Source organism: Pteropus medius, unplaced genomic scaffold (genome assembly GCF_902729225.1).
Source record: "Pteropus medius unplaced genomic scaffold, Ma_sr-lr_union100, whole genome shotgun sequence".
Taxonomy (NCBI): domain Eukaryota; kingdom Metazoa; phylum Chordata; class Mammalia; order Chiroptera; family Pteropodidae; genus Pteropus; species Pteropus medius.
The window spans coordinates 47,014,472-47,028,676 of record NW_024349800.1 but is presented as its reverse complement, the minus strand read 5'-3'; the positions used below and the strand labels follow the sequence as shown (position 1 = coordinate 47,028,676).

General features: G+C 36.4%; 1 protein-coding gene across 6 annotated transcripts in view; it reads left to right on the top strand.

The window, feature by feature from the left end:
- The window catches only part of LCLAT1 (lysocardiolipin acyltransferase 1), a 149,527-nt gene extending 135,646 nt beyond the window's left edge, over positions 1–13,881 (top strand). For all 6 annotated transcript variants that reach the window (XM_039887478.1, XM_039887479.1, XM_039887481.1 and 3 more), the window contains one exon: positions 10,015–13,881. In XM_039887478.1, coding sequence (XP_039743412.1) covers positions 10,015–10,517 — 503 coding nt within the window. In that variant the 3' untranslated portion in view covers positions 10,518–13,881. The remainder of the gene's footprint in view (positions 1–10,014) is intronic.
- The last annotated feature ends 324 nt before the right edge of the window (positions 13,882–14,205 follow it).

The window sequence follows — 14,205 nt, the reverse complement described above, 5'->3', positions numbered from 1 at the left end:
TGTGTGTGTGTGTTTGATAAACCTGAAGCTCTGACACCATTGTGGTAGTCTAATAAATTAGAGATATTTCTTTCTAAAATACTGATGTCAAGACATTGGCTCCCAATTGTCTTGTTATCTTTACACTTTTCTTTGCCAATCCTTCAAAATTGAATCATGTTAACTGCTTCAGAAGTATGTTGATTCAAACTTTTTCCTTTTTAAATATTAGCAAGAAAACATTTTAGGTATTATATTTCTGACCCTGAAAGAAATTAGGATGATAGAAGTCTAAAAATGTCAGCTTGCATTTAGAGTAATCCCTTAATTAGGGGAATTATATTGTGTATTAGCCAGGGAAGGGAAAAAAATGGTACAAATCAATAATATGAAGCTTGTGGATATGTTAATGTTATTTGAATGAACAGGAAAATATTCTGTTTCGAATAAAATGCTAATCCCCCAAATGATTAAGAACTAGTGCATATAAATAAATTTTGGATTTTTTTTCAAACTTCAGCTACTTTGTTTTCTAACATTTTGGTTTGATGATTCTAACCAGCCTAAATAAACTAGTGTTTAAACTATAGCAGATATTACAAATTCGTTATATTGTATCACTTTAAATATTTTTCAGGGCTCATATTTGAGAAGCTTTAAAAATAACTTCTAGAAGTACAATTTACTTGCTGTAAAATGCCAGTATATTTTAAGTGTACATTAGATGCATTTTGATAAATGCATAGAGTAGTGTAACTACCACCACAGTTGAAATATAGAACATTCCATCACCCCCAAATGTAGATGAGGAGCCTGAGGCCCAAGGAGGTTAGGTAACTGGCTCAAGTTCACATGGCTAAGTCACTGTGCCTGGGTACAAAACCAGATCGGCCTGACTCTATAGGTCCCGGTCTTAATATGCAGTTCTTAGAAGGTAGAGTAGCATAGTGGAAAGGCTTTGGAGTCAGACACAGCTCATAGCTGTCATCTTCAGCAAGTGAGTTAACTTCTGTGTCTCAGTTTCTACAGCTTCTAAAAGAGAAATGATATCACGAGAGTTGGTAAATATCATAATATTTAAAAATGACTGTGTCCTGATAAGCTCCACAAGGGCGGGGATCTTCTGTAATACTGTGTTGTCTCTGATCTCATTTAATTCAACGATCAACGACCAACAAATTAGTCAAGTATGCGCATGCTGATACTTCTTAACCATTATTGATTCATGTCCGAGGGTTTTGGAACATCTAAGCAAATTTGTTAAGTTCAACAGTTAAATTATATTTTGTTATTACTCTTATTTTTCACATTGAATTTTGAATGTCTTATCTCAATATCATTTTAACATTTTTCTTTTAAAGAATAATGAAGAGTATGAATTTTTTTTTGAAATAAGCAGAATAAATTGATGTCTTCAATATCACGATATACAAATGCACAAGTATAAATGGCATTTAGGCTTTAATATAGGTCCTGGGAATGGAAACAGTTTGGAACTTCTAGGATTCTTGTCCCTTTCCCTTCTTAGCACATTATATTCTTTTATTCATTTCATTGCATTCATTTTTTATTTTTGCTTTATAATTTATACACTAAAATCCCTGGAGTTGAAGAAACGTGGTATGTGACTACAGCTGCTAGTGCAACAATTTTACCTGTGCCCTTTGTCCCTGTTACACACCAATAACGTTCACATTTCTAGTGAAACTAGACCGAATATTTGAGTATTTTTTTAATTGAACACATATTTTTATCAAGCAAATATATGGTATTATGGATAATAAATAGGCACATGTATATATGCTGTTATAGTTATATATATTCAGTATATAAATCTTCTGTGCAATTTTATCAGATTCCCATCATAATTCTTTTTCTTTGGTATGATTTTGTTTGCTGTCTGTAATCTTGAATATGTATGCTCTCTTTTTTCTTCTTAATCATATTCATAGTTTAGTCTTATTCATCTTTTCATATAACTAGCTTTTGCATTTATTATTTCACTATTTTTTTAGTTTTGTTTTATTACTGCTTTTTATCTTTAGTAATTTTCCCTTTCCATTTCCCTTTGGAGTCTTTTTTCTAATTTTCAAGATGAGTAATTTCTCCTTTTCATTTTTCCTCTTTAATAGTGAAGTATTTATTGAGTTCAGCCCTTCACTGTATCCCATTGGTAGTCTTTGTTTTTTTTTGGGTAGTTCATAATTTTCCTTTTAATTTTATCTTTTATTCAAGGGTTATCTAAAAGTATTCTTTTAAGGGGGTATTATATTTTATTATTTTTATGGAATTTTGATGTGAGAATATGGCTTTTCTCAATTTTTATAAAATGTGTTTAAATCTTGTCACCAAGTAAATAAATATTTACAGGTATTACTGGATACTACCCCCTCTAAAATATTTTTGGGGGACATATGGGCCTATATAAATCTATTAAATTTTTCAATAGTTATTTAGTTCCTTTAATTTTTATCTACTGGAGTTGTCCTATTATGAAAGATACTGTATCATTTTATTATTTTTCAATTTCTTTGAAGTTCTAATATTTTTCTTTGAATATTTAACTATTCTATTTGATTCATACAAGTATTTGACGGTTCTTTAAAAAAATAAAAACCTTTTGATCCTATCGATAGGTGCTGAAAAGATATTTGATAAATTTAAGCCATTCCTTATAAAAACTAGAAGTTAATTATTTAAATACTATTTTATCAAAACTCAACAGTAAATATCATATGCTAAGCATTTTGGTTAAAATCAGAACTATCCTTTTTATTATTAAGTAAATACTAATGAAAGCACTAAGACTTTCATAAAGACTACCATAAAGATGAGAAAAATTTAACATACAATTGCTTTTGCTGCTGATAGAGAATCCAGAAAGTCAAAAAGAGTCTAGGAAAAAAAATCAATTAGATTTAATAAGAAAAATTATTAAGGCAGCTACATTTAAAATAAATATACGACAAGCAATAGATTTTCTGTATTCTAGTAGTGATTGACTAAAAGCAGAACACATTCACAATGATAAAAATTATAAAATTATTTAGAAGTAAATTTTAAAAGAAAGCCACATAAGCTATGTGAGGAAACGGAAATCTTTTGGAAGACGTAAAATAAGATATGAGCAAATGAAAAAGCATATTTTCTTCTTGGGTAAAAAGAATAGAAAAGTGTCAGTTCTTTCAAAATTAAAATGTAAGTATAATGCAAATGCAATTTTAGGATAATGGGGAGTATTGTTTTAGAATTGAATTAAATTCTCTTAAGTTTGTATTGCAAAATAATTCAATAGGAGCCAAGTATAGTATGAGAAAGAAAACAGGCAGACTTGCTGTACTAGATTCTAATTTACTAAGGAATAAATTAGTGGAGAAGAGAGAAGGGAGACTAGATATCTACATGTTTGAGAATTTAATACATGACTAAGGTGGTATTTCAAAGCAGTGGAGAAAAGAGTTACCTAATAAAGGATGTTGATTAAAGGAAAGTAAAGCTGGAACATAAAATTCAATGAAAAAATGTTTTCCATCTTGCAGAAAAATATAAAACATACATAAAATTTTAGAGGCAGGGAAGACAAATATGGGAAAAGCTATAATAAAAAAATTAACTTGTATAGACACAGATGCACACACACACTCTGCATGCACACATGTGTATTGGAAAAGATTACATAAATAAAGGCGATAATGGGTTTATAAAAGTGTTTGCAACAAGGAATACAGACAGAAGATTAATAATCCATGGTAAAGAAGGAGCTTTGCAAATTGACTAGATAGAAATGATCTAGAGGAACTGTATTAGGAAAGGAAGCTGCATTCGCTGAGCAGCACATTCAACAAAATAAACACACTAATGGCCAGGGAAACGCGAGTGGCCAGATGACAAGATTGGTATAAAAGATTTACAACATGTATGATAGAGGGGAAATATTTTTATAAAGGCTTTTGACAAATCTGTAAGGTGACAAATAACAATTTTTGAAACAGGCTAGAATATTACCAGTGTATATATCCAATGAACTTGTTTTATCTAATCAAAAATATAAATTAAAATACAAATGATACACTTTGGCAACTTTCTAAAAATTTCAATATCATGCATTAGTAAAATTGAGAATAAAAGCACAATCATACATTTTTTGTATGTTTAAATTAACCTTTCCAGGAGTCAGTGTTCCATTTGTAGCAAAAGCCTATTGAAGTGTTCATATTCTTTGATCCAGCAATTTGACTTTGTAATTAGAAAATCATTAGTTACCAAGATATCGATTTAAATGTTGTTTATGTGGAAACAAACATCTGAAAACAAAGGAATTTTTAAAATATATATAATCAAATATTATGCATCCATAAAGTGATATTTTAGAAAATCTTCAATGATATGGATAGGAAGGATGTTTGGAAAAACAAGCTAGAAAACAGTATGTACAGTATGGTCCCATTTTTGAAAATTGATAGATCCCCTTTTCAAGGCATATATTTTATATACATATATATGTGCATCTGGCCTCAGCAAGTACATACTATTATTCAGATCTTGCCTTTGATGATCTGTCAATGCACCAATACTGTCCAATTGTGGAAAATGCCAATATGATTTCATTCCATCTGGGAAATGAAACTTGTTTTGAAGATCTAGAGAACCAGTGCCCATCAGGAGAGAGATTCACAACTGAAATGATTCATGCATTTATACAAAACACAGAAAATTCAACAGATTGAGGATAGGAATGTAAAAATATATGTCCTTAAAATTATCTGCAAGAATCAAATTCAGGTTGGATAAGCAAGATTGTTCTCAAGGATACCATTTTTAGTTTCACCTTTCCAGCTGAACTTTAATTTTTAGGACAGGGATGGTTCTTTCTAAGAAAAAGAGTAGGTACTGATCTTGACTTAGTAAAAACAAAAACCAGATCCAACAGGAGGCCAGTAATCCTAGAGCACAGATCATCAGCTTCTAATTCTGAATGCTATTGGAGGATTTAATATCTATGCTTAGCTTAAAATGTCTAAGGAATAAATCAATAGAGATGGAGAGGCATATATATCAGGAGATAGATTGGAGCCTACCGCCGGAGCCAAAGTCAGTCCCCTGACAGCTGTGCTCTTACACTGGGAGAAGATGGACTGCATGTTAGAGAACAAACCACAGCGTACACAACAACAACTTAGTATCTCTCAAAGGAAGAGGAGTCTAAAGAAGGATAGTCGAGGGTAGCAGCCTAAACCTAAGCACACTTCAAGGGGTATAGGTGATAGTCCTACCTAGAGGAATACTAAGAATCTGAGCACATATCATACGCCAGGCATTTCTCTAAGCATTTTATAGTTCTTACCCCAATTGATCTTCACAAATCCCGGTGAGGGTAGGTATGTTAATTTTCGGCACATACAGATGAGGCTTATAGTGAACATGCCAAGATCAGAGAGCTGATAAAAGGCAGGACCAGCTGGTCTGACTCTATACTTTTTGTGCCATAAGTGTCCAGCTTATACAGTACCAAGGAAAAATAATGTTCCTAGTAGGAAATAGTATTTTCTCTAAGAAAATGGTACTGTTTGAACCTTGATACCAGCTGATTTTAAGTGGTTCATGCGTGCCTTTTTATTTTGAAACTGAAAGATATCTTATTCATTAGTAATTTTAGTCTATATATATATATATATATATATATCCAAATCTGTCCATTCAAAACCATTCTTCAAAATGTACTGACTAGTGCCAATTTGTCATGCTTATTATTAGCCATGTACTATTATACACGTGTCAAAATAGCATAGTGAATAATTGTTTAGTTGTTAAATCCAACTTTTATTCTCTTGGGGTAATTTTTTTTTGTTTTAATCTGAAAAACAGTGCACAAAACCAATGGCTTCAGCATTTTCCTTTAACACAAAGGCGTCTTAGATGACGAGCTACTTTATCCGAAAGTCTCATATATATAGTTAAATTTATGGATTCCGGTCCGGCTAATAGAAAATAGAATTATTATGCGTATTTTTAATTTTTTAAAACAGGTATTAAAATAAAAAATAAGTTATATTTTGTATATTCAGCATACATTTAATTATGGAATGGACAAAGAAAATGTTCAGTTATCAATTCTATTAAAGATTACTTTGGGTTAAAAAGAAATAAAACTTGTTTCTACTGTTCTGCCACTGAACAGTAGATCTGATGTTTAGCATCCATGGACACACCAGAGGTTCTTTGCTTAGTTCTTTTATTTTAAACATACAACTGTAAATCTTTGGCTCTTCCCATTCCTTGAGCTTTTCGTATCGGATAGGACTCTTATAATCATGAGCTCAACCTAATCTGCTTGGAGACACTCCCTTCTGTAATTACATTTGTAAATTCCAGTCATATCTTTTTTCTGTTAATTAAACATGAATAAAGTATTCAAAACTCTCTGTCTCAGTCTAAAACTAAAAATTAAGATTTTAAATATTAAGCAAGTGCCTGTTCTGTTCTTCCAGGGAAAAAAGAAACATCTGTGGGCCCAAGTGAACAGAATGGTAGCTTTATGAAATAGTGATGTATGAAACTTTCCAGTAGACACCATATTGGAAACAGATCATTTTCAAGCCCCACTTGGGCAGGTGACAAGTGACTAGATAGCATCTAGATTTGTAATTTAAACTATCTAAAAAGCAATGAGATCTTTTAAAAATGGCCTTTACTGATAGTAGCCACTTAATTTGCATAGTTGAAAGTCTATTGTTTTCATACTAAACGATTTAAAGACAGTGTAAATCCTTTGCAGTTGCAGGAACTTCTCTTAACCTATTATTGCATTATTTTAGTTCCATTACATATTGCTAAATAAAATAAAAGCACATCTGAACTTTTGAATATTCATTTCGTTATTGTCACATGTGAACCAAGACTTGCAAGCCATGCTAACCCCTTCCTGTTAAGTTCCAGGAAGAAGCTCCTTGTCTGGTAGTAATGGCTCCCCTGGGCTAGAGGCCACAGGGCCAGGGGGTGTTTACAGGATGTGAGAGTAAGCTCTTTAGCAGTAAAGAGTTACATGTAGTTTGTGTTATCTGGAGACCTTTATTTACTTAATATAGAGTCAAAAAATTTTCAAGGCAGTGGATTGACTTCCTCCATATGTGAAAGCCTTTCTCTGTTTCCTTCTATCTTGCTCTGGCGTTAATGCCTTTCTGAGTCTCTGTGATGCTTAAAGATTCAGTGCAGCTCAGAGAAAGGATGGCAAGATATAAACTATCTTTCTTTTCCCCCCTCCCCAATTCTTCCTTTTCTATTTTCTTATTTAGTGTCTAACTTTACAATGTTGCCCTTGTTTAATATAAATAAATGGGTGTCTTAGGGCCCAGGCAAACCATGGGTAGTGGCATAGAGAGGGTATTCAAATGCAGTTTCTCCCCACAGATTCCATTCTGCGGCAGTGAACATAGGAGCTGAAGTTTGAGATGAGAGGTTAGAGCCTAACATGCTACCATGATTCAGGAGTAACAGCAGCAGCTAATATATATTGAATGCTTATTATGTATCAGATTCTGTTTTGTTTTTACTTATACTCTCATTTAATCTTCACAGCAACCCTATGAGGTAGTTTATAGATGTAGGAACTAAGTAGGCCACAGAGAGAGTAAGTAATTCATTCAGTCAGTAGGAGGCAGAGCTAGGACTTGAACCCAGACAGTCCCCTTCCACAGCCCTTCGTGCTCTGCACTATAGTGAATCTAAAGTTTTTCATTTAGGAATATTTTTGTAAGTGGTATCATCACTGTCTCAAAACTTGATGTTTATATACTGAGCAGACACATGTGAACATGTACACACACACGCACACGCACACGCACACACACACACACACACACACCCTTACCCTTCATTTGTCAAGCAGAAAGCAAGGGAGAGTTTAGTTTCTTACTCGTACAGCATATACCATTTTGATGCCAATTTGTAATAATATATGAATGTATTTGCTCGAAAAGCATTGAAAACCGCCTGTAAGAGAAAGGCTGGAACTTAGGAGAAGCGCATTCAGATGAGCTGTGAGAAGGGTGTAGAATGACCACGTAGGAGGATGGCGGGAGTTGTGGCAGGGTAGGGGGACAGGGGAGACTGAACAAGTTGGGTGACGAGACCAGTGACCTGACGGAGGAGATGGGTCTGAGCTACAGGTGGAAGCAGAAATGCTGATTGCACAGTTTTGAAAGTAAATGAAATATGACCTCAGTTCTGAATGAGAAGTGACATGACAGGTGACAAGAGGTAAAGATACCTTATTTTCTCAATTGTGAGAGAAAGTGGAGAAAGGGTGGATGGGGTGGAGGTAAGGCAACCAGAACAAGGATTATGGTTGAGATTAGTGGGCATGAAGGAAGGGGCCCTGAGGTCTGCGGGTAGAGGGTACACTAAAATAGTAAACTAGCTTGTAGAGTCAAGGAAAAGTTTGATCTATTACGGCATGGGAGAGTCGTGATTGATGCTAAATAGACAAACGGCTACTTGAGTTTTAATGCAGGCCAGTTAACATGTAAGACATATTACTGTCTTAGCTGATAGGTCATGCTCAGTGTGCCAGTGAAAGTAGGTCTTCCTTGTTTGGATGCTTGAGCAGACAACCCACCTTAAGGTGTGGAAATTCCCACAATGGCTAACCAGGCAAGTGGTCAGCCAGCCTTTCTTCAGATGATGAATATATTACCTCCTGACAGCTGCTAAGAAGCTTTTCTTGTGGCTTCTGACCACTGAACCCACCTCTCTGCTCTGGAGCCAGTCTTTCTGCCCGGCATTCAGATACGCTCCACTCAAGCCTCCTCTCTCAAGCCTTTCGTTGCGCTTCCTCTACTCATAGAAACGGTGTATGGCACCCCCAAAGGGCGGTGCCTCCAATCTTGATGTAGATATTTTCATTTTTTTAAATAACATAGCTCTTATTATGGTCTGATTATATTTACAAGACAGTTCAAAACCAAATTGAAACCTGGTCCTTACCCTTAAGTAATTCAGAGTAAAGGAGACTGACAGTATTTACAGAAGACTTAAAGGATCATTAAAAAAAATGAGTACTATGTAATAGGTTCAGTAGAAAGGGGTAAACAAGGTGAGAAGGTAAAATTGCTGCATTTCTTTATTATTAATATCAAGCTAAAATTTAAATAGAGTGAAATACACAGGTCTTAAATGTACTATTTGATGTAATCCATGCCCTAATCAAGATATAGAATGTTTCTGTGACTCACATAATTTCCTCATGTTCTCTTCCAGTCATAAGCAACCACTGTTTTGATTTGTCACCACAGATTAATTTTGCCTATATCATATAATGCTGTAACAAATCCAATTCCACATTAGAAGTCTCTCACTGAAGAGAACAAAGTAGAGAATAAAGCCACATGCAGAGACTGTGCACCAACACGCTGTGTGCCCCTGGGCAAAAACTTAACCTGCCTGGGCCTAGTATACGGCGTTCGATGATCCTCATGATTTCTTAAGATCTAACACTCCACTTATATTTCTGAACGTAAAGGCCCCACCATCCACTCAGTACCGTGAGCCAGAAACGAACCTGGGCTTATTCCACCTTATCCTTCCATAGCCACTTGACCACTCTGTGTTGTCAGGTCTTCCTATTGGGTTAAAGGTGAGAAAGTTCGTGTTTTTATTTGGAGAGAAAGGTGTGTTAATAGGAGATATCAAAGCAGTGAATCCTGCTGGTCTAAAAGGGCTGGTCCTGTGCTCTTTCATTCCTTCTCAGATCTGACTTAACACGCTTATCCATTTAGTTCTAGAGTGGCAGCAGATTACTGTTTTTAGGAATGAAGATAATTTCTTTCTAAAGGTCTTTATGATTAGCAAGCAGATAAACAAAGTTACTGGTAAATGTTGACCCGAGTGCCCCAGAACACCAGTATTTATAGCCCTTGTTTGTTCATTGTGGTTCGCCCTGTCGATTTTTTCCTGGTTTTGGTTCTGCCTTCCAGTCTGAATCAGCACTGCTGCCTAAATTGACCATTAATCTGTATTTTTATCTTCTTCAAAACCTAGGTAAGAACCTTGATGCTGTGCATGACATCACGGTGGCATACCCTCACAACATTCCTCAAACAGAGATGCACCTCCTCCGTGGGGACTTCCCCAAGGAGATCCACTTTCACGTCCACCGGTACCCAGTGGACACCCTCCCCGCATCCAAGGAGGACCTCGAGCTCTGGTGCCAAAAGCGGTGGGAGGAGAAGGAAGAGAGGCTGCGCTCCTTCTACCAGGGGGAGAAGAACTTTTACTTCACTGGACAGACTGTCGTTCCACCTTGCAAGTCCGAGCTCAGGGTCCTGGTGGTCAAATTGCTCTCTATACTATACTGGACCCTGTTCAGCCCTGCAATGTGCCTGCTCATATATTTGTACAGTCTCATTAGGTGGTATTTCATAATCACCATTGTCATCTATGTACTGCAAGAGAGAATATTTGGTGGACTGGAGATTATTGAACTTGCATGTTACCGTTTTTTACACAAACAACCACATTTAAATGCAAAGAAAAATGAGTAAGATGATAAAGTTCATGGCGTAACAACCTAGGGACTATTTTGGAAATGTTGCAAGCCTTTGTAAATGAGACGCGTTTTTGCATGACCATGTCGAATATTTCTTACTACCATCATTATTTGTTAAAGATATTTTGCACTTAGTTTTGTGGGAAAATACTGCTACACGATTTTTTTTTTTAAATCTCTGAATGTAATTTCAAAACACGTAGCAGGGAGCAATCACTATGAAATAACTCGGGCTAGAGTTTTCTTAAACAATCATCAGGCTGTTCACAGACAAGGTTCACAGAAAATTTTCTCCAAGGCCCAATCCAATTTTCTAACAAACTTCTCAGACAAGAGACACATCTGGGGCTCCTGAGCATTGGCCCAGCTCAAGTGCTGGCACTTGACTGTCACGGTGAGGGCCCCTCCTCCTGGCTCCCACCCTCCCAGACTCCTTTCTATGCCAATCAAACCACTGCATTTTTCCTTAAGACCAGAAAACGGAAATCTCATCAGACTGACCAAACATTTTGATAGGAAGTCCTTCACCATTCATAACATCGCGGCATTTAACCTTGCACTGACCTAAGCGTCAGAGACCACCTGTGCCCTTTCCACGTGGACAAATAGACCTGGACATGTCTCAGGGAGCAACCACAGGCTCTCCACTTAGAAACTGTAGTTTTAATTTTTAAAGATAGGAATAGTTAATTTCTTCACTTGTACTTAATCTTGCATGCTTAGTGCTGGTTTCTTTATAGCCTGTTGGAAGGTGTAGCTTTTACTGCGTTAAAAACAGTAAAAAGTCACTTTTTTAAACGAAAGCGTAGAATATTGTTATTGCAGTCGGAAATTCTCTTTTGAAGTTGTGTCTTTTGAAATTTCTTTAAAATCTGCCCCAAAAAGGACAGTTAGTGTATTTACCACACGTGCATGGGTCTGTTGTTCTGCCATTAAAACAACAACAAACAACGCTTGTAGACAGGGCAGTAATGGTTTATCCTAAATTATTTAACCCTTGTATCCTTTATAAATTTTACTCTTAAAACCAAAATGATAACACAAAAATGAATCCATTTTTTTAATGCTAGCAAGGGAGGGATCTTTTTTAGTCCCAGGCTTCCTCTTTCAATAGTAAAATTTAAACCCATTTTTGACCTATGGTTTGTCTAAATATTCCTGTCATCGAGAATCAATGGAAAATCCAGCAAACCAACAGCACCTTCTGAGGCCTAAAAAAATGTGTGGTCATTATTTTCACTCTACTGAAGCTATGTACTACTTCGTTGTGTAATGAGGATGCTGGTCAGAGCAGCAGAAAACAGGCAATTAAAAGTCTTTAGCCATTAGCAAACTCGTCAGCTTTACTCCTGCCCCCAAACCAGCCTCCAAAGCTATTTATTGCTTTATGTACTCTTTGGACACGAATGCCTTCTCCTTAACTACATCTCAGTTGCTGACTTCTTTTACCCAACGGCGGAAACACGCATTGCTGTGAAAGGCAAGCCCACCATGAGCTGAACTTACCCAGCAGCTTCTTTCAGAAAGTGCTAGTCGCAGCAAAACGCGATTGACACATCGTCCTTGTTGGAAGAGTACTAACTAGCGCTGTGCCCAAACGCACCCATATGTATATATAGCTGCTCCCTCAAGGCTGTTTTTAATCATGCCGGGAGCTACTAATTAGTTATCATGTCCATCTGTTGTGAATCTAGCTGTATAACTATAGTTTTGAAGGTGTTTTTTTTCCATTTTAATTTTTTTTTCTTAATAAAGGAGGTCTCTAATTTAGGTTTCTCTCAAACTTCCTTTGGTTATATCTGGAAGCACAGAAGTAGCCTAACAATCAGGACTGCATTTGCCTTGGGCAAAAGAGAAAAGCTGGGTTTCCTACCCCACAGGTGTTTATAGGGTAGCCCCTCCACCCTTCCCCCAACTTCTCTCAGCTTATTGTTCAAGGTATAATATGTCCCCTTTAACCCTCTAAAACCTGTAAAAGGGGAAATCTTTTTTTATACAAATATTTTCTTTTGATCATAAAAATAAGTTTAAGAGAAAATACAAACTTTGTTTTTTTTTTACCTACCCCAAATTCATAAACACTAAAAGTGCAGAAAAAAGGAAAAAATGTTGCCTATTTGTGTTTTCCTGCACATTTGTCTTTTTCTTCTCTTATTTAAAAAAAAAAATTAGAGAAATATACAGTTGATGATCTGGAACTTAGAGCTATCTAAAGTTGGTGACGAAATGTCAAGCAGACATTAATTCAGCTTTAGTACTGTGGCCTCAGGAGTGTTCCCTCCACACCTTCCCACCTCATGGCTGTGGACTCAGAGCAGCTACTAGACGCACACTTAATACCCTTTCAGTCCTTTGACGGTAAACTCAATGGACTTTAAAAGTTTACACTGCTGTATGTCCAATTGTGAAACCTTTACTGTTCAGAATCGTTTTAAATAAAGCGAGTGTGGTTTATATAGGACATGAACCATTCTACTTAAAATAGGAACCCACAAGGAAAGACAATGATTAGGTCACAAGTTCTTCCACCAGACACCTTTGAAGAAACAAGCCAAAGTAACTGACGTCCAGTAGAAGAACATAGTAAAAGATGAAAAGAAAAATAAGTGTTCGAGCCCAGAATTTAAAACTCCTAATAAAATCTTTTCTTGTTTGTTACACCGTTAAAACACAGATTGGGCGGGAAATAACAGCTTCCACTTGAGTCACGTGGAAGTTAGTTACCTCCACAGCACCACGTCAGAAACCGTCCGTGGGAGCCCAGACTGAACTCTGCCGAGAGGGAGACATTCCCGTCCACTCAGACTTCGGCTCTGGCCCCGACCTCCATGCCCGCTGCCCTTCTACAGTAGCCACTCCAATGGAGGGAGCCTGTTGGTAGTAAATTGTTTACAGTTCTTTATATAAATAATGTGCTTTCGGTGCCTTAGTTATGGGTCCCTTGCTTTTTCTTGTTCCACGAATCCTGGAGTGTGTTTCTTAGGGAAAAGTCTTTTTGCCACTCACTACTGATCACTGTGGCAAACACCACCTGTGATGACATTTGGAGAGGAGAGCTTGGTGCTGAGACAGCGGTTGCCTTAGAGCTATTATTTGTGCTCTAGAGGACAAAAACAGTCTTGTCACATGATGAGCTTCAGATTAGATATGTCCCCAAAGTTGTCTTGTAGCGATCTTAAATTTTTATTTCAGAAGAGAATCTTGGTTTTTGGTAATTTATTTTTTAAAGATCATTACGTGCAAAACACCATGTTTTAAAAATAACTCACAGAATGGCCTTAGTTGTCAATGTCCACTGGTATGTTCGTGAGTTGTATAAACTGTAATATAGATCCCAGAATAAAGTGGAGTGAATTAAAGTTTTCACGTGTGTTGTTTCTGTTTTTGCAGGAATGACTGGGTGCTACTTTGTTCTCTCACACTGTTCTAGCCTTATAATATGTAGTAGTCAAGAAGAGCTGAGCAGTTAGAATTTTCTTTCACAGATGTTTAAAAAAATGTCTAAGCAAGGAGGAAGTATACTGCTCGCATAATTGAAAAAACCCAGAAGCCACAGGTGAATTCGGGATTAGCGAATGCCATCGGAATTTGATTTCCCCCCATCTCTCATTCGGGCTGGAGGGCAAGCCAGTCTCACCAGTGTGGAGTTCTAGGGGATAATTAGCACCTCCAGCTGTAAGAGA